This window comes from Gopherus flavomarginatus, chromosome 2, assembly GCF_025201925.1.
Source record: "Gopherus flavomarginatus isolate rGopFla2 chromosome 2, rGopFla2.mat.asm, whole genome shotgun sequence".
NCBI classification, from domain to species: domain Eukaryota; kingdom Metazoa; phylum Chordata; order Testudines; family Testudinidae; genus Gopherus; species Gopherus flavomarginatus.
In genome coordinates this window covers 252158190-252178996 of record NC_066618.1, presented here as the reverse complement: position 1 = coordinate 252178996, position 20807 = coordinate 252158190, and the positions used below count along the sequence as shown (strand labels likewise).

The window sequence follows — 20807 nt, the reverse complement described above, 5'->3', positions numbered from 1 at the left end:
TGCTGCTGTGGTTCATGACCTGAATGTTAGCAGACAAACATGCAGGTCAAATGAAAAGATTATCTTTGTGTACCTGTGAGATTGGGTTCTTCAGTTGCTTTCCATTAAGATGAAAAATCTCTGAATAGAAGGTGAGAACTGTTGAACCCTATATGAGCTTCTGAAACTAGTAGAATATATATAGGCTTGAGCTTTGCTATTGCTAAGTGAGTACATCATCTTAGAATGGTCTTTGGCTGCTGAGTGTTGTCATGGGCTCTTTCAGGGCAAATTGTAGCTACTGAAGGCCAAATATTGGAGAAAATACAGCTCAGTAAAGACTTGCTGAGTCTTCACGTGATTTTACTTTCTCTCAGAAGCTGTATCAAAATCTGAACATACTGACATGATCAACTACTTGAAAAAAGCCAGCTGGCTTATTAGACATAAAAATAAGGCACTCAGACTAGATTGTGAATACCAAATACTGTACCTCCCTGCGGTTGTTTGCATTTCACACAGATGAAATAGCAGGAGACAACTATGGGTTCATTTTTTGGTGTTCTTAAGCCAGATCTGGTGAAACAACCTTTTACATCTTTTCTTTTTCTTGCTAGAAGGCCATTGAACTGAATCCTAAAGATGCTACCTCAATTCACCTTATGGGCATTTGGTAAGACTGATAATTTCTTCAAACCAGAGTTAGCTTGTGGCAAAAAGAAAAGCCATCTAGCACTTTTATTTGTAGGTGGAATATAAAATGTTTGAGCAATGTTAAATGACTTGCAGAAATTTGTAGAGCAGCTGCATGGCTTGAAATCCACTCATGAAAATCTCTTGAAAATTGTCATGAGTTATTTGAAAGACTCTGGCCATCCAAGTTGTAATATAACTCAGAAGATGAAACTAACTGCTCAGTGACCTTGTTTTAGTTGTAGTTCATTGGAATACAGAAGAATAAGTTGCAGACTTCAGTTTATTTTTACAGCGGGCAGCAGAAATTGAGGACACTATTAATAGAGTGTTTCTGAGTGTCTGCCTCAGAGGTGTTGGGAGAGTCAAACCCGTAGTGCCTTTTGCCATTCATTTCAAAAGAGCCAGAATTTAAAATTTAAATGTATACTATGAATTAAGGTGCTTGCGAAAACTGGTGTGAAGGCAGATAGGACGGATTGATATTCTTAAACAAAAAGCTTACTAATATCATGCTGTCTAAATATGATATTACATTTTTAAGAACTCACTAAATTTTTATTTACTTTAGCATTAATGTGAGTCTGAAAATGTAGATGGAATGAGAATCCATCTGATTGTCACTGCCCATCACTGTTGAATGAGAGGTGAAGAGCTGGGAATTTAACTTTAGTACACGTACCACATGTTATGCAGAAACACCTTGGCTGGACATCTGGCACCTTTTCTCTGTCAGTGCGTATTTGTGCATTAGATGCATCAGTCAGAGGAAATCATATGAGAGAGAAGCTGTGAAGGAAGGAGAGAGAGAGAGCTAGCCTGAGAAATACAGGAGACAGAAAAAATCCATTCTACCAGAAAAATCGGGGCCAGCCATGACCTGTACAGCCACATGGGGGCTCCCTTTTCCCATTCCCATGGTCTCATTGCTTTTTCTGAAATGTTCTCATATGGTATCAAAAGCTTGTGGCATGTTTTGAGTCCAGTTGCAGCATTTCCTCCTCCTTTTTCCAGATCTGTCAAAGAGCCCAAAACCACTTCAGCCCTGTACAAGAAATCTTTGGAATGCCATAGTATGTCTACACTGAAAAAATCCACCAGCAGCAGTGAGTCACAGCCTGGCTCACCTGACTTAGGCTCACGCTACTGAGTTAAAAATACTAGTATAGATATTTCTGCTGGAGTGGGAGCCTGGGATCCAAGATCCACCCTTCTTACGGTGTCTCAGAGTCCAGGCTCCAGCCTGAGCAGGAACATCTGCACTGCTATTTTTAGTCCCACAGTATGAGCACCACAAACCAGAGTCAGTTGACCCAGGCTCGGAGACTCGCTGCCAAGTCTGGGTTTATTTTTTTATTTTTCTGTGTAGACGTAGCCACAGAAGATGTTGAAAATAAAGAGGATAAGAATGGATTTGTAGAATCAGTTCCAAGTTCCACCAACTGCTGCTTGCTATGGCTTTATTTCTGGTCTCCCTTGGGAACCTAACAAGCTCCAGCTTTCCACCCTAAGTTTTTCATGATCTTTCCCTGCTTGCCTTTCCTAAGTTACAGCCTGTTTGCACCACTTGCTCCAAAGTAGCCTGACTTCCTGGAATAGTCTGAGAACTTGTTTTTCTAGGAGCAGAGACAGCAACTGTTGCCACCCAGCACTCTGTGGGAACCTACCGAGGCAGCCTCTTGTTGTTCCGATGTCTAGAAGGGGTAGAGAATGCCCAGCTAGAGCCCCATGAGCCCAACTCAGTTGACCCAGGAAAACTATAGGGAAAAGCTAAGAAGAGAGGGAACTGTGTGTTACTGCTTGGGTAGTGAAGTGCTGCCAAGTTGTATCGTTTTTGAAATGTTCTGAGAATTGGGAGTCCCTACGTTTGTATCACAGATTTGGGATTAAAAATCTCAATCAATTATTGGATCAGTTCCTTCCTCTCGCTCCCCTTCTGTTTCATCCTTCACTGACATCACGAGTGTTTGCCAATAGCATTGTACCAAAGCTTTGCTACTGTACCGCATTTGGGTGTCTGCTTTCCAACACTCAGGCTTCAATAAGTTTCTAGACCTTTGCCACATCTGTTCCCTCCCTCTCCCCCAGAAATCAGGCTGCATGTACTTATGAGGAATTTCAAACATTGTTTTCTTAGCAAATCAAGGCTAGTCGTGAGTTCAGATGTGTTTCTGGAATATGGTGTTACAAACGTTAGCGATATCACGTATGCTGTGCTTTACATGTTTAAAACTCTTCACAAATATTAATCCTGACAGTTTCCCCATAGGCAAGTAATGACTATTTCCATTCTGCAAATGGGGAAACTGAGGTAGGGAACAGGGACTTAGCCAATTGGCAGAGCCAGGATTAGAACTCAGGAGTTTGACTCGCAGTCCTATGCTCATGGCTGTAGAACATGCAGGCTCTCAAGAGTACTATTGGTTTTTTTTTTTTTTTTTTTTTTTTTTTTTTGGAGGGGGTTAATTAAGTAATCAAGAGGGATAAGTTAATGTTTAGGTCAGGCTGTCATTATTCAGATTTATATGGTTATTACAAAAATTTACAAATGCATACAGTATATGGTTAAATCACTGCAGTACAAGCCATAAGGCTGGATCTGGTTGGAGTGATAGCTCCAATTAACTCCTTGATTTTTCTCAGTAAATTCAAGCTATTGGCTATATTGTAAACTTCGTACTAAAAGTTGGATTTTTGTCTTTATTATGCATTAGCAATTAGCAGCAATGGAAGCACTCAACTTCTTTAGCAAAGTGGTTATGTCTTCTGCAACGATTGTTTCAAATTATTTTTAATTTAAGTATCTTATTGTTATTGTAACTACTGATTCAAAGACCAAGTAATATCATTGCAAATATTCATAATTGTGGATTCTTGGCAAGATGACAAACTTTGACACTTGGGGTTCCTTCAGCTCCCCAAAAGTATGAACCTCAAAATAAAGGAGAAATGTGAAATATATAAAACTTTTTTCCTTTTGCTCCAGGTGTTACTCATTTGCTGAAATGCCATGGTACCAAAGCAAAATAGCTGCAATGCTGTTTGCAACACCGCCAACCTCCACGTATGAAGAGGTACTATATGTAAATACTTGTTCCCCACAGACTTTTATTAGCAAAAATACAAAGCCACTAACATGTACTAGTAATAATTGTCCTAATAAAGTTCACCTCCCAGAAGTGCTCAGAATGATAAACAATACAGGTGCAGTCGTATACAAAATTGTACTGATGGATTAAATATAGATTTGGAGCTAATGAAGTTGCCTCGTTAGAAATGTGCAAGATTCCATGTGAAAACAACAAACATTAATTTGTTTCTTCTCAAGTCAGGCCTTGCTTAGAACAGTCACAAAGTGACTAATGACGTTGTTATCTGGCAAATATCCTTTTGGACTGTGGGGCTCTGAAAGCTTGATATTAAGTCCATAAGAAACACATGCAGAGACTAGGGTGAAAGTCCAATTTATTTTCCATTGATGGCATACAGTAAAAAGGAGCTATTGAACCACCTTCTCTCAAATTTGGATGATGTAATGAGATACACACACAAGGGGCCGCTGAGAATTAACCTCCAAACCACCACATAGCACATAAAGTGGTGCATACTCAGAGACAGATTACCATTAGGGCAGACCACAGATAATTGTCTCTTCTCACCATGATATCTGAGCGCCTACATATTATTTGACGTGATACTCAGTATTTTTATTTTCATTTCCTTCCTAAAATGCTTCCCTCTGATTTTGTCATTTTTCATTAGCAAATATTTCCTCTTCATCCTCATGACTGTTTAACTACTTGAGTTTTCCTCCAGCTTGAACTTGAGGTATCTTTGTCCTCCACGGTCATGTGATTTTTGTTTTTTATATCATATTTTATTATATACATGTAAAGGTGCTCGTCTTAATAAGATCTAGGAGCCAGTATTATTTCCCTCTTAGGTTGGTTGGTTTGTTTTGGTAATGTATGAAGAAACTGAGGTCCAGAGAGTTTAAGTGACTTGCCCAAGGTCACAGAGGAAGTCTGTGTCATAACCAGTTCTTCTGACTCCAGGAGCTATTAAGTACTAGAGCACATTGCCTGCTGTGTAAGGGCTCTCCCACACAAAAAGTGTGCAACAAGCTGGGATACAAATCTACCTCACGCTTGCCTGAGATGTACTAAGTGTCGGTGTGGAACATGTGGCCCTGCACTAGAAGTTACCTACTTCGATTTCAAAGTGGGGTAGATAAAAGGGAATTTTTCATGCCCGGCAATAGTGTCCACACAGACAGTGTGTGGCAGGCTAGAACAAGGTAGATTTGCTCCCTAGTTTGCTGTGCACTAAGTATTCATATAGACAAGCCCTCATATACTTAGGATAGTGGTGGCAAAATTGTTTTCAGCCTAATCGAGACAATCTGTGACTGGCTTTTTTTTTTTCTATTCAACTATATAACTTTGGTCAGAGTTATCTTAGGGACCCCCAAAAAACTATTAAATCACACTAAATGTGTTACACTTTTAGTTGAATAACTTGGTTTTGAAAATCCCATCAGGCCTTGCTCTTAGTGAGCAAATCTAAGTTCCTGCAGCTGTGTTCAGGTTTTCTGTTGGAACAGGCAAATTTTTGGCCATAACCTCTACTAAATAATATCTCCCCCCCACAATCACCTGAAAAAAATATGTGCCAGGAAAGCAGCTGCAAGAGATTTGCTGCCTGCAGAAAGTTAATTTTGTTGCTTGAGTTTTGATTGAAAAAGCAAATAGGCTTTTGCAACTGAAAATGAAGCTTATAAAGTAGTCATTAAATCTCACTCCTCAGAAGAATAAATCCAAAATGGTAACCAGGATTTCACAGTACTGCTGAATTCTGCAAAACCAGGCACTGGGTTTTGTAGTACTTGAAAAATGAATAGAGCATAAAGTATGTTGCAGTGTCAACTCCACTCTTACTAATGTCAGCATGTTGCTGAAAATAGATTTCTGCAACATCAGCACAAAGAGCATTTTGTGGATTCTTAGCAGCTTTTTCAAAAAATAGTTTTTAGACAATACTTTCCCTGTAGGTCATTAACAGTGAGCAAAAATACTTAGTATGCCATGTCCGTTTATTAAATGAGAGCGTGGTTGGTTCACTCTAGCACAGTAATAACTAGTGCCAACAAAAGTTGTAGTGAGGTGCTAAGCCAAGGAATAAATGGATGTATAGACAGAAATACTCTCAAACCATTAGGGTTGGAGCACAGGAGTGTGATAGGGTGGAGAAGCTTGTATGGCCCCTGTCAGTGTTGATCCTGCTCTGTGTGTGTGTAAGAGGGACTTCGGTCTTCAATGCCTTCAACTTGGTACTTCTAAAAGCATTATTCTGAGAGGTGAATTTCAAAACAAATATACATCTAGAATATATTTCTTCACTTGTTCTGAGATCAGTCGAACTTTGTGGTAGTTAAATATATATTATAAGGCTGTTGGTCTCTGTGTTGTGTTGACAATAGAAACACAGCCTTCTTGTACAGGTGAGTGTTCTCAGGAACAAATTGACTCTGTGGACTAAAAGTCATTCAGCATTGCATTTCTAACTTAGACCCTTATCTCTTCCAGGCCCTAAGTTACTTTCACAAGGCTGAAGAAGGTAATTTTTGTGTAGTTTGTTTGTAGGTGGAATGAGTCTCTTGCCCATGGTGAATCAAAACAAGCAAGCAGATACCCAGGGGCTAAACGTGTAGTAGCATATGTACTGTTGAAACATAGGTTCAAGGTCCCTGGCTGCACCACTCAGCTCATTAGATCGAAGTTATATGGCAAGCTTTTCCCTCTCCCCCTCCTCCTCTCCCCAAACCCCTTTATGCAGCAGAGCTGTGGTGAATTATGATATGATGATGTTAACCAATTGCATAGTTATTCAGGAACCTTCAGTTTGATTGAAATATTTCTAAAAATGCACAATATAGTGAAATGTATGCATACCACTTGTAGCAATGCAATATTTCCAGTTATTTATGGTAGTTCCAGTGGGCAACATTTGAAAAAGCAAAGAACCAGTTCAGACAACTTCTCTTTCTTACTCATGAGTAGAGCTGGTTGGGGGAAAAAATCTGCAGAAAGTCTTATTTTACAACCGGCGCTACTTGTGCATGAAATGAATTAGGAATTACATTGCTTCTCACCAGAAGCTGAATGGAAACTTTTCCTTTCCTTGCTTAAGGGTCAGCTTAAATACAACTGGGAGCAAAGACTGTCTCCTGACAAAAGGAAATCTTTTTGAATTTTTTCTCCCTGTTACCGGAAGTGGAAAAACAGTGGCTGGGCCCAGAGAGGGAATGATTTACCAAGTACAACCTGACTAGCAGCTACTGAATTGTAGCTTGCTCAGTTGCAGCTAATTATTTAATCTGAGGTTTCTTTGAAAAAGTCTTTCCATCACAGCTAGAAAGACAGAACACCCGCAACTAACTAAAATATGCCCCCTTCCCCACACCCCCTCCACCCCACCCGCACCAAGTAAAAATATCCCTGAGAAAAATCAGCCAACAAATGAAAATATCCCCCACAGGCTTTTTACCCCAACAAGAGAGGCAAGTCAGAACCACTAGGGACTCCACTATGGTTATCTTACGTAGAACACATTAATACTACAGTGATGGGCAGCAGCAGAAACCCCTGAAATAGATTACAGATAAATCACTAAATTAGAAGTCTAGGAGAGAGTTAGTATAGGCAGGAGATTGTGATGGTGGATGCACAATTTTAGGAAGAAAATACCAAGAGCTGGCTATAAAGAGAATTTGGTTGTTTTTAAATAATTGAGGAAACTCTGTCCTGTGTTTTAGTTGGTGCCTGTTAGAATGCTTGAAAGATAAGATTTATCTTCTGTTTCGCTCCTGTTTGACTTGCCACTTTAGCCTGTGACTTGTCTCCCCTCTCCAGGAGTCTGTCTGCACTGCAGTGTAAGCCCAGGGTTAGTAGAGCTTGAGGTGTCAGACCTTGGTTTGTTAACCTAGGGCTTGAGGGTCTGTACTGATTTATAACCCCAGGCTAGGAATTGTTGAGCCCTGGGTCCTAACCTGTGCGGGCTGGAGTCCAGCTGCCCATATTCCAGCCTTCGAAGCACCCTCCCAAAATATGGCCACTCTGGCCCGTTGTGGGAAAACTTGACTGTCCAGAGGACAAAGAATGTCAACCCATGGGAATATTGCGGCATACTTTTGGCAGCTTTCAGAGTAGCAACCGTGTTAGTCTGTATCCACAAAAAGAACAGGAGTACTTGTGGCACCTTAGAGACTAACAAATTTATTTCAGCATGAGCTTTCGTGAGCTACAGCTCACTTCTTCAGATGCATAGAATGGAACACACAGACAGGAGATATTTATACATACAGAGAACATGAAAAGGTGGAAGTATGCATACCGACAGGAAGAGTCTAGTCAATTGAGATGAGCTGTCATCAGCCGGAGAAAAAAAACCTTTGAAGTGATAATTAAGATGACCCATAGAAGGTGTGAGGAGAACTTAACATAGGGAAATAGATTCAATTAGTGTAATGACCCAACCATTCCCAGTCTCTTTTTAGGCCTGAGTTAATTGTATCTAATTTGCATATTAATTCGAGTTCAGCAGTCTCTCTTTGGAGTCTGTTTTTGAAGTTTCTTTGTTGCAAAATTGCCACCTTCAAGTCTGTCACTGAGTGGTTTGAGAGGTTGAACTGGTTTTTGAATGTTATGATTCCTGATGTCAGATTTGTGTCCATTTATTCTTTTGCGTAGAGACTGTCCGGTTTGGCCAATGTACATGGCAGAACGGCATTGCTGGCACATGATGGCATATATCACGTTGGTAGATGTGCAGGTGAACGAGCCCCTGATGGTGTGGCTGATGTGATTAGGTCCTATGATGGTGTCACTTGAATAGATATGTGGACAGAGCTGGCATCGGGCTTTGTTGCAAGGATAGGTTCCTAGGTTAGTGTTTATGTTGTATGGTGTGAGGTTGCTGGTGAGTATTTGCTTCAGGTTGGGAGGCTGTCTATAAGCAAGGACTGGCCTGTCTCCCAAGATCTGTGAGAGTGAGGGATCATCTTTAAGGATAGGTTGTAGATCTTTGATGTGCTGGAGAGGTTTTAGTTGGGGGCTGTAGGTGATGGCTAGTGGCGTTCTGTTATTTTCTTTGTTGGGCCTGTCCTGTAGTAGGTGGCTTCTGGGTACTCTTCTGGCTCTGTCAATATGTTTTTTCACTTCAGCAGGTGGGCATTGTAGTTTTAAGAATGCTTGATAGAGATCTTGTAGGTGTTTATCTCTGTCTGAGGGATTGGAGCAAATACAGTTGTATCTTAGAGCTTGGCTGTAGACAATGGATCATGTGGTGTGTCCTGGATGGAAGCTGGAGGCATGTAGGTAAGTATAGCGGTCAGTGGGTTTCTGGTATAGGGTGGTGTTTATGTGCTAATAAGCAATGGGAACCAATCCCATCCCATTGGCGTTAATTTTATTAGGATTTGGATATTGGCCACAGGGATGCCTCTTATTAACAACTTTTTGACATGCCTTCCCTGGCTGCAGCCCCACAAACATTCCTGGTGCTGGGATGGGAGGTTGCAAGCAGGGAGGTAGTGGAGAGGAGGAGTGCAGCCCTCTTGCTGGGGCTTTCCATGAGGAGCGGGGGCCCACAGGGCTGCACTCTGCCTCTCTGTGCTCTCCAGCCTGCGCCCAGGCGTGGCAGTGGGAGCCTGCGCTCAGCAATTCCTTCTCAGGCTGCAGCCTCCCAAACCTTGTGGTTGCTGCCCTGCCCTCAGCCTCCCCTCCCAGCCACAGGCAGGTGTGCAGGGAGAGGTAGCATGCATGTCTTGGTGCTTCCTACCCTGGCTGCACCCCAGTCAGCAGGTTTGTGGGGCTCCAGCCAGAAAAGTAAGTCCCAGCACTCCTTGCCCTGGCTGCAGCCCTGCAAACCTGCCTTCTGTTTATTGGCAACGTTTGGATAATAGCGACTTTTTGCTGGGAACCAAGAGGTTATTAATAAGCAGAATCTACTGTAATTTTGTGGAATGTCATCATTATTATCAGCCCTGTAGGATACTTGGAGAAAACACTTTCTGCCCGGAAAGCTTATGTCGTAAAGTCTATGGCCCAAATAGAGACGCTGCACAGACAGCACAGGCCTTGAGGAGTGTTTGAACCAATGAAAATCCTCTCTTACAAGAGGGAAGGGGTTTTTTTTTATTTCCCTTTTCTAAAAATACAGATTCCCATCAGTACTTTCTTTGATGTCAAAATTTTCTCCCCTCCTTCTCAGGCCTCAGCTGCACCAGTGTTACCTATGTGCAACTCACACATGGCTCCTGGAGCTGAGGAGAAAAAGTGATACTGAAATGAGCCTTAAGCTCCTTTCTTCCCTTGCACATGCTGAATTTGAGATAGGTCCACCTGGATAGCATTGCAGCAATAGAGGCACAAGGAGAGGAGCCACTGATGCTGGCTGTACACTCCCTCTTTCCCTGTATTCTAGTAGCAAAATTAATTTCCGTATCAATGAAAATTAACTGAGATTGCTGCATAATTTGGGTCTGTTGGGCACCAGAATACGCAGGGCCCAACACAGCAAGTGAAATCTTTACATTTGTTAAAGTATCAATGGTTCGCTCCTCTTTGAGCCAAAAATATAACTGCATTAAGTAGTTTGAAAGTGTAAATATTTCAGCAAGTCACAATATCTAGTGCTCTGGGTTGTACGCCATGCTCACTACAGTCCTCATTTAAAGCGAGAGAGACTATCTCAAACCAGTGCACAGTTGCTTTTTGTCTAAAATCAGTATAACGAGGCAAAAATGTCTTTCCCTCTTCTTCACTTTATATAGTGGATCCAAACTTCTACAGCAAAAACTTGCTACTTTTGGGGAAGACATACCTGAAGTTAAACAACAAAAAGATGGCCCTCTTGTGGCTAACAAAAACCAGGGATTATCCGGCACATACGGAGGAGGATAAACAGGTAGGAAAAATAATAACTGTCATAATGTAAGTATGTGGAAACCAACATGCATGGCACATTGGTGGCTGAAAAAATCATTTGACTAAATTGTAGTTCTGGAACTACTTTTGGATCGCATTCAGGCACCAACAAATCGTAATGTGTTAATAATTTCTCTGAATCTTTGCCTCTCAGATCCAGTAATCTATTAAAACAAAAAAACCCACGAGATTTTATGGTATTAACACTTGTCCAATCTTACTGCTCCTATTATAAATACCCAAGTTTTTGTTGGAGCTGAAGAGACACTAGGAGTCAAGAGTTTCGGTCAGAGAATGTACTACCAGTAGGTATAAACAAATAAGAGTTCTATGTTCAGCTGCTAAAGATAATTCTGATACCAGGATTATCTCCTCAGGGCTCCAGGCAGTGTCTTATCTAGCAAACTCATACACATATCCTTCCCACCACATCCCCCGAAAAAACCCACAGAGAACTGTGAACTGTAAAGCTACATTCACTTAACTGTACAAACAGGATTCATCTCAGAACAACCTGGTAGTAGGGCATTTTGAACAGGGAGCCTCTTGCAGAAATCTAATTTACAAGCAAAGAACAAACTTCCTTTTCTGCAGGAGGCTCTCTGTCTCTGATATATTGAGTCTTGTTTAGCACTTAGCCTGGAGTCTGCAGGGAGAGCCTAGCTGGCGCCCTCTGGCGTTGAGTTTGAAGATGGGGTTGCAATTGCTGGTGCTGGTTGCTGTTCCAGTTCCGGGCCTGGGACTGGAAGTGCTGTGGCTGTTTCAGTGGTAGACATGGAATCCAGGTCCACTACCTCTGTCTGGGTCTCTGGTAACACAGACGGGGCCTCTGTGGACGGCTCAGGAACAGGAATGGGTCTGGAAGCTTGCCTGGTTTGGCTACGTGTAACCATTCCCACTCTCTTGGCCCGCTTCACCTGGTTGGCCAAGTCTTCCCCCAGTAGCATGGGGATAGGATAATTGTCATAGACTGCAAAAGTCCACATTCCTGACCAGCCTTTGTACTGGACAGGCAGTTGAGCTGTAGGCAAGTCTACAGCTTGTGACATGAAGGGGTAAATTGTAACTTTGGCCTTTGGGTTGATGAATTTGGGGTCAACGAAGGATTGGTGGATAGCTGACACTTGTGCCCCCGTGTCTCTCCACGCAGTAACCTTCTTTCCGCCCACTCTCAAAATTTCCCTTCGCTCCAAGGGTATTTGAGAGGCATCCGGGCCTGGGGATCTTTGGTGTGATGGTGGTGTAATGAACTGCACTCGCATGGTGTTCTTGGGACAGTTGGCCTTGATATGTCCCAGTTCATTACACTTAAAGCATCTTCCATCTGATGGGTCACTGGGCCGAGGTGAGTTACTGGAGACTGGTGAGGTGGAAGAGTAGGGTGTCTGTGGCTTGACTTGGGTTGTATGTGGGGTCTTTGGCTGTCCTCAGTTGTAGGGTTTATGGTCGGTGTGCCCCCTGGGGTAATCGTTCCCCTTGACAGTAGCTTTCTTGCTTTCTGCCACTTCCATCCATTTGGCTCCAATCTCCCCCGCCTCAGCGAGATCTTTGGGTTTTCCATCTTGTATGTACCGTGTGATGTCTTCAGGAACACCATCCAAGAACTGCTCCATTTGTATGAGGAGGTGCAGTTCTTCCAAGGTTTTAACATTGTGTCCTGATATCCAGGCCTCATAATTTTTTGCAACGTAGTAGGCGTGTTTGGGAAATGACACATCTGGTTTCCACTTTTGGGTTCTGAAGCGCCGACGGGCATGATCTGGGGTTATCCCCATTCTGTATCTGGCCTTGGTTTGAAAAAGTTTATAGTCATTCATTTGCTGCTTAGGCATTTCAGCTGCCACCTCTGCTAAAGGTCCACTGAGCTGTGGCCTCAATTCTACCATGTACTGGTCTTCGGGGATGCTGTACCCAAGACAGGCTCTTTCAAAATTTTCCAAGAAGGCCTCGGTGTCATCACCTGCCTTGTAGGTGGGAAATTTCCTGTGCTGTGGAGCAATAATTGGCGCAGGGTTGTTAGGGTTGGCTGTGTTTTGCGTAGCCTTTTCTAATTCCATGGCCTGTCGGTGGGCTTCCCTCTGGAGTTCCATCTCTTTTTGTTGTTTTTCCATGTCTCGGCGGTGGGCCGCCTCTTCTTCTTCTTGTTTCCTTCTGTGGGCCACCTCTTCTTCTTCTAGTTTTCTTTTGTGTGCTGCCTCTTTGGCTGCCTGTTCTCTTTGGTAGGCTGCCAGTTTGATGCTTTCTTCCTTTTCTTTCAGCTCCACCTCTTTTTGTCTTTTTTCCAGTTGTCGCCTGTGTTCAGCTTCTTTGATTTGTTCTTCGGCCTCCATTTTTGTCTTGGTAGACATGGTTTCTGTTTTCTTGTGTTGGGGTGCCCTCCGGTGTTTATCTTCAGAACTGCAGGTTCTCTGTTGCCTCCTGAAGTCTGCCTAGCAACAGTGCTTATTTCCTTTTCTTCCTCTAGCGTAAACTAGAAAAACCACTTTATTTGCATGTATATAGTGCTGGTATTGACTCTCAATGGGAGAGCTATTGTGTGACAAAAGACCCTTAACAGTCTGATAATGGCTTCTTGCTTAACATGCAAGCCACAAACTGCCAGAGAGAGCAGAAAAAAAAAATTCTCTTTTAAACCCAAACTGTTTCTCTCTGCTAAAAAGCCCTTAGCAGAAAAGAGAAAAAAATAATATTCCTACTGGCTTCTGGATTTTGTCTATCCCGTAACCGCTGCCACTCATATCATACCTTTAGTCCCAGATTTGGACCTTAGCGTCCAAAATATGGGGGTTAGCATGAAAACCTCCAAGCTTAGTTACCAGCTTGGACCTGGTACTTGCTGCCACCACCCAAAAAATTAGAGTGTTTTGGGGCACTCTGGTCCCCCTGAAAAACCTTCCCTGGGGACCCCAAGACCCAAATCCCTTGAGTGTCACAACAAAGGGAAATAATCCTTTTTCCCTTCCCCCCCTCCAGGTGCTCCTAGAGAGATACACAGACACAAGCTCTGTGAATCTACACAGAGTGACTCCCCCTCTCCGTTCCCAGTCCTGGAAACAAAAGCACTTTCCTCTTCATCCAGAGGGAATGCAAAATCAGGCTAGCAAATCCAACACACACAGATCTCCCCCTGATTTCTTCCTCCCACCTCCTTGAGGCAGCCTAGCCCCCTCTTCACCTGGGACACCTGTTCCTCCCAGGTCTGGCTAAAGATGCACATGTTATCAGTGTCTGCCAGGGCCAAGTTCTCCACCGCCCTCTGCTTGTCTAGAATCTCCCCAGGCCTAGGCATGGGGTTGGCATCGGACACTGTGATGGCTTTAAGCTTCTGATAGCCCCCATAAAACCAGATCATCCTGTCTCCCTTGGGGATCAGCCCCACGGGTGAGGCCCATGGGCTTTAAAACGGCTGGATCCCATCTGAAGCCAGCATGTCCCTGACCTCTCTCTCCAGGTTCTGGGCTGCTTTCCCAGTGACTCTGAACGGGGAACACCTGATGGGGAGATTGGCTCCCACCTCAGGGAAGAGATCCCCCCGGGGGGTCTTCCCCCTTCTCCATCTAATCCTCCCTCTTCAGGTCCAGGGGTCCCCTCACTCTCCTCCCATCCAGCAGCTCAAATGGGAAGAGCCCTGTGGATTCCTGGAGCACCACCAGCTGCCTCCCGATTCCCCCCCGTTCTACTTCCCCTTGGGGAGCCCATTCCCGGTGCAGGAATCCCTTCTCCTGCAGGACTCTGTCCCTGCACCCTTCCCCAAGGGGGTTTGCAGCGCTGTGGCCAGCAAGTTCCCTCAGCCTCTCCAAGGAGGGATCCTTTTGCAGCTCGGTCTGGGATTCAGCAGTTGGGGCAGGGAGTGGGACCTGCTCCCTCTCGCTGGCTGGGCCTGGGGTCACAGCCCCCCTGAGCCCCGTCCCTGGTAGCTCCCTCCCTGCTGTGTAATCACTTCCCAGCAGCATGTCTGGACCAGGCAAACCTGTTTGGCAGCTGACCTGCCCTGCGTGGGTATCCCCCCACTCAGTTGGGGTCTCAGCTCCCCCCGTGCTCAGCGCTGCCCTGTGACAAATAAGCTTATTTGTCCCGTGCTGAGTCGTGGCACTCAGGACCTGTTGCTTGCATATTATCTGAGGAAGCACTGACATTTCAGTAGCGTTTTGAAAGTATGGACTGAACTGCAGGAATGTCGGGAGACTTTCAGCATTGAAGTGGATTCCTGTCCAGCCCATGAAGTTGCTTTGAGTTTCATAGGTTCTGCTTAATTGTTAAGGGATATAGAGGCCCTGGAGCAAAATATGCACTTCCACTGTAAAAGGATCACCGTCTACTTGTATGGGGTTAGCGTGAGGAGGACAAAGGAGTACCCTGTTAGTTCCGAACAATGGAATAGGAAAGTCAGGTCTGGATCCCAGTTAAAAACTTGAATGAATCAGTTTCAAGTGGCTATATCAAGATGAGAATTAAACACACACAACAATTTGGCCTTCAGTCTCATTGAGGGCTGTAGGGTGTGTAACCTCACACAGACTCAGAAGTTAAAAATTGTGAACAGTTTATTCCACAGTGTGCAACAGATTGCCACATGGCCATGTGTATGCTGTGCACAACTACTAGTGTAAGTCCAGCTTCATATAGCCAGGATTACTGAAGTACTGAATGATGGAGTGGCAGGCCCCGAGTCCCAGAAACAATGCTGACCTCACAAACTTGCCCATTAGCTGTTCGTTGGCTCTGAAACCTCTGACTTAGTTCCTGTCAGTGATGGGATAACAGATCTACCTGGTGCTGCTTTATTATGGCAGTTCCTATAAGTAAGTGCTAATTGTTTCTGCTATTGTGTATTTGACTTAAATACAATGAAGAGTTAGTGTGTATAGTAAATGAATGTTTAGCGAGGAAGTACTGCATCTGAGGGACTAGGCTGGGAATCAGCAGAGGGCGAAGTTCCATTCACGGTTGTGCTATGAGGGTCCTGTATGATACTGGGTAAATCACTCAACTTCTATATCCTGGTTTCTATATCTTTCAGATAACACTTGTCTTACAGGGAATTGTGAGGCACTTGGATAGTATGGGCATAAGTGCTATAGAAAAGCCTGTAAATAATACCATTGTTTTGTTCACTATCACATTTTTTTTTAATTTTAGGTACAGAAAGAAGCTGTGGAACTGCTCAATTCTATATGACAAGAACTAAACTATTAAGAAGAAACTACAGTAAATGTGACTAAAGCCCAGGACAAAATACCCAGAGCTTGTTCTACTGTGGCTGTTATTAAAATTAAACTTGTCACCGTAGTACTGTTTATCTTTAGTAAAAAGCTGCTGTCAACTACTAGATACATATTGTGATGGGGCAAGGCAAGATGGCTACAGTAAAGTAGTGAGGAACAGGTATGTTAGCCCCAGGCTAAACAAATCCCTGGTACCGTGGTAACCAAATGGCAGTTGCTCCAAGTTAATCAAGACACCTGGGGCCAATTAAGATCTTTCTAGAAGGCAGTGGAGATAGCTACATTGATTGGGACACCTGAAGCCAATCAAGGGCTGCCTGGAACTAGTTAAAAGCCTCCCAGTTAGTCAATGAAGGGTACATGTGAGGAGCTGGGAGCAAGAGGCGCAAGGAGCTGAGAGTGAGAGACTGTGCTGCTGGAGGATTGAGGAGTACAAGCATTATCAGACACCAGGAGGAAGGTCCTGGGGTGAGGATAAAGAAGGTGTTTGGAGGATGCCATGGGGAAGTAGGCCAGGGAGTTGTAGCTTTCATGCAGCTGTTACAGGAGACACTATAGACGGCCGCGATCCACAGGGCCCTGGGCTGGAACCCGGAGTAGAGGGTGGGCCCGAGTTCCTCCCAACTCCTGATCAGACACAGGAGGAGTTGACCCAGACGGTGGGTTCCACCAGAGGGGAAGATCACTGAGGTGAGCAAATCCTCCAATAAGCGCAGGACCCACCGAGGTAGAGGAGGAACTTTGTCACAATATGATGTAAACTGTAGAATAAAGTGATTTCTATTGAAAGATATATTGAACACTAAGAGTTCTCAAAGTGTGCTCTGTAGAATGACACGTTCTCAAAAACGAGGAAGCCAGTGGCACCTTACAGACTAACAGATTTATTTGGGCATAAGCTTTCGTGGATTAAAAAAACCCACTTCTTCAGATTTTTTTTGGATACAGACTAACATGGCTAGCCCCTGATACTTGACACAGTGTTCTCTGAATATAGTGGGGAAATCTCATTTAATATTTGGCTAGGTGCTGCATGAACAGAAGTAGATGGCATCTCTGGCCTGATCCCACAAGCTGATGCATGTGGGTGCACAGGCCTAAGAAAACCTACAGTATATGAAGTCTGGAAGAGAAACAATCAGATATAAAACATGTATAAAATTGAGTAAATACTAATTTTCCCACAGCTCTGTCATCATTGGTAGCTGCCATGTATGCGGCCCTCTCAAAGGAAGGGGAAGGAAGAAACTAATAGCCTTACATGCTTCAGTTCAGGAAGGACATTTGAAGGTATAGTGTGGAAGAAAGCATTAAGTGCGAGCCTCTCATGACCTTGTTGCTGGAGAGGCGGAAGGAACTGGAAGAAGCACTGTGATGAAGAGGACAGAATAGTGAAGGGCTTTGACAATGGTCCACTGAATAAAGAACTGGAGAAGCACTGACAAAAGCTGGTACATGTCTCAGGGGAAACTTAAATCTAACTTACTTATTGGATAATGTTCCCTGCCATACCTCCACTTTTCTGCATCATGCCAATCCAGTACAAAAACCCTGGTTTTGCCACAAAATTCAGTGGATCATATACATTTTGTCAATCTATTGTGGGAAGAGTTCTTAGAAAGGGAGCGGATGGGGCGGGGGCGGGGTTGCATAGAGAAAGGACTTTGATTTGGATGGTAGAGTCTTCCTTTACTGTATCTAAAACCCATCTGTTCAAAGTGATAGCCTCCAAAATCGTAGGTGAGGTATTCTGAGGAAAGTTTGACATGTTAGTCAATAGCTTTGACCCAGTGGCCTAATATTCAGTAAGGATGATGTGACTGAGGAATTCTTTTGTCTTCAGCTGAGGGTAATAAGATTTCTCCTTGTCTTGCATCTGTGAAGACATTTACTGCTGAGGGTGCTGTTGATAATAACGCCATCTCCTCAGACTATATTAAAAAGAAGATCAAGAAGGTGGAATATATTGCCTGTGATATCTGAACGCAGGTGTATACAATCTATAAGGAGGCCGAGTTCAGAGAGAGCTTCCTGTTAATTGAGTCTCTTTCAGTTTCCCCAGTGCCATTTGTTTTTGCACTAATAGGCCATTCCCTTCAAAGAGTAAGACTTCCAATTTCGATCCTGTATCATATGGGAGAGAAGATGAACGTAACCAAGCATGTCTTCCTAGAACTAAGGGAGACGGAGGTACATAAACAAGACATTCTGTGACACAGTAGAGCAATCCTGCCCCCAGTCTCTCAGCCTCTGTGCTGTTGAGGAAGATGAAAGTCTCAGGGAAGGAGAACATCAAGCTGGAGTGGAGGGAAATGATCCTACAGTTGGGATCCTCCTTCCAGAAGTTATGCTGTCCTGTTGTACTGAGCATAACCTTCCAATGGAGGAAACCCCAGTTATCAGGAAGAGGCAGGCAATGGTAATGGGGAGGGATTTGATAAATAGAAATATAGTCAGGTTTGTGATGACTGGGAAAACCTCCTGGTGAACTGCCTGCTGGGTGCAAAGGTTAAGGACCTTTTGAGACACCTAGATAGATGTATGTGCAATGCTAAGGAGGAGCCAATGGTCATGGTACCTATAGGTATCAATGACATAGGGAAAGGTAAGAGAGGTGCTGGAGGCCAAATTTAGGTTGCTAGGTAAGAAATTGAAGTCCAGGACCTCTATGGTAGCATCCTCTGAAATGCTTCCAGTTCCACATGCAAGGGCCAGTTAGACAGAACTGCAGGTTCTCAATGAATAGATGAGATGATGGTGTTGGGAGGAGGGACTCAGGTTTATTAGGAGCTAGAGAACGTTTTGGGAAAGGAGAAGCCTATACAAGAAGGATGGGCTCTACTTAAACCAAAATGGAACCAGATTGCTGGCATGTAAAATTAAGAATCTCAGAGGAGTTTTTAAATTAAAGGCTTGAGAAAGCCAACAGGTGCAGAGGAGCACATGGTTTGGACAGACATCTCTTACGGGAGGATTTATTAAAGGAAATATTCTATATCCTAGTAGAGGGAAGAGGATAGAATTTGATAAAGTACAGGAATTAGTGGAAGTCAAATAATATCCAGACAGTCCTTCAGTGAGATCCACAAACCCAGAAATCCTGGATGCCCCATCATCTCGGGCATTGGCACTCTCACTGAAGGACTGTCTGGATATATGGACTCTCTACTCAGACCCTATGCCACCAGCACTCCCAGTTATTTCCGTGACATCACTGATTTCCTGAGGAAACTACAATGCATTAGTGACCTTCCAGAAAACACCATCCTAGCTACCATGGATGTAGAGGCTCTCTACACAAACATCCTACACACAGATGGAATACAAGCTGTCAGGAACAGTATCCCTGATGATGCCACAGCACAACTGGCTGCTCAGCTCTGTGCCTTTATCCTCACACACAACTATTTCAAATTTGATGACAATATATACCTCCAGATCAGTGGCACTGCTATGGGCACCCGCATGGCCCCACAATATGCCAATATTTTTATGGCGGACCTGGAACAATGCTTCCTCAGCTCTCGTCCACTCACGCCCCTTCTCTACCTACGCTACATTGATGACATCTTCATCATCTGGACCCATGGAAAGGAGACTCTGGAAAAATTCCACCACGATTTCAACAGCTTCCACCCCACCATCAACCTCAGCCTGGAACAATCTACACGGGAGGTCCACTTCCTAGACACCATGGTGCAAATAAGTGATGGTCACATTACCACCACCCTATACCGAAAACCTACCGACCACTATGCCTACCTTCATGCCTCCAGCTTCCATCCTGGGCACATCACACGATCCATTGTCTACAGCCAAGCACTGAGGTACAACCGCATCTGCTCTAACCCCTCAGACAGAGACCAACACCTACAAAATCTCCACCAAGCACTCTCAAAACTACAATACCCACACGAGGAAATAAGGAAACAGATCAACAGAGCCAGACGTGTACCCAGAAGCCTTCTACTGCAAGACAAACCCAAGAAAGAAACCAACAGGACTCCACTGGCCATCACATACAGTCCCCAGCTAAAACCTCTCCAACGCATCATCAGGGATCTACAACCCATCCTGGACAATGATCCCACACTTTCACAAACCTTGGGTGGCAGGCCAGTCCTCGCCCACAGGCAACCTGCCAACCTGAAACATATTCTCACCAGTAACTGCACACCGCACCATAGTAACTCTAGCTCAGGAACCAATCCATGCAACAAACCTCGATGCCAACTCTGCCCACACATCTACACCAGCGACACCATCACAGGACCGAACCAGATCAGCCACACCATCACCGCTTCATTCACCTGCACGTCCACCAATGTAATATACGCCATCATATGCCAGCAATGCCCCTCTGCTATGTACATCGGCCAAACTGGACAGTCTCTACGGAAAAGGATAAATGGACACAAATCAGATATTAGGAACGGCAATATACAAAAACCTGTAGGAGAACACTTCAGCCTCCCTGGGCACACTATAGCAGACCTTAACGTGGCCATCCTGCAGCAAAAAATCTTCAGGACCAGACTTCAAAGAGAAACTGCTGAGCTTGAGTTCATCTGCAAATTTGACACCATCAGCTAAGGATTAAACAAAGACTGTGAATGGCTTGCCAACTACAAAACCAGTTTCTCCTCCCTTGGTTTTCACATCTCAACTGCTAGAACAGGTCCTCATCCTCCCTGATTGAACTGACCTCGTTATCTCTAGCTTGCTTGCTTATATATATCTGTCCCTGGAAATTTCCACTACATGCATCTGACAAAGTGGGTATTCACCCACGAAAGCTCATGCTCCAAAACGTCTGTTAGTCTATAAGGTGCCACAGGATTCTTTGCTGCTTTTACAGATCCAGACTAACACGGCTACTCCTCTGATACTTGACACAATCGGAGAGCCTCTTGCCAGAGAGCCG

The 20807-nt window shown here is 44.1% G+C and overlaps 1 protein-coding gene across 5 annotated transcripts in view; it reads left to right on the top strand.

Annotated features, from left to right (window-relative positions):
• RMDN1 (regulator of microtubule dynamics 1) overlaps positions 1-20807 on the top strand; it is a 68807-nt gene that overhangs the window by 16710 nt on the left and 31290 nt on the right. For 2 of the 5 annotated variants that reach the window (XM_050941210.1, XM_050941208.1), the window contains 5 exons: positions 597-652; positions 3659-3746; positions 6258-6288; positions 10505-10638; positions 15798-15947. In XM_050941210.1, the coding sequence (XP_050797167.1) occupies positions 597-652; positions 3659-3746; positions 6258-6288; positions 10505-10638; positions 15798-15836 (348 nt within the window). In that variant the 3' untranslated portion in view covers positions 15837-15947. Of the gene's footprint in view, positions 1-596; positions 653-3658; positions 3747-6257; positions 6289-10504; positions 10639-15797; positions 15948-20807 lie in introns of those variants that run through there. The other 3 variants (XM_050941209.1, XM_050941211.1, XM_050941212.1) reach the window with 3 other exon arrangements.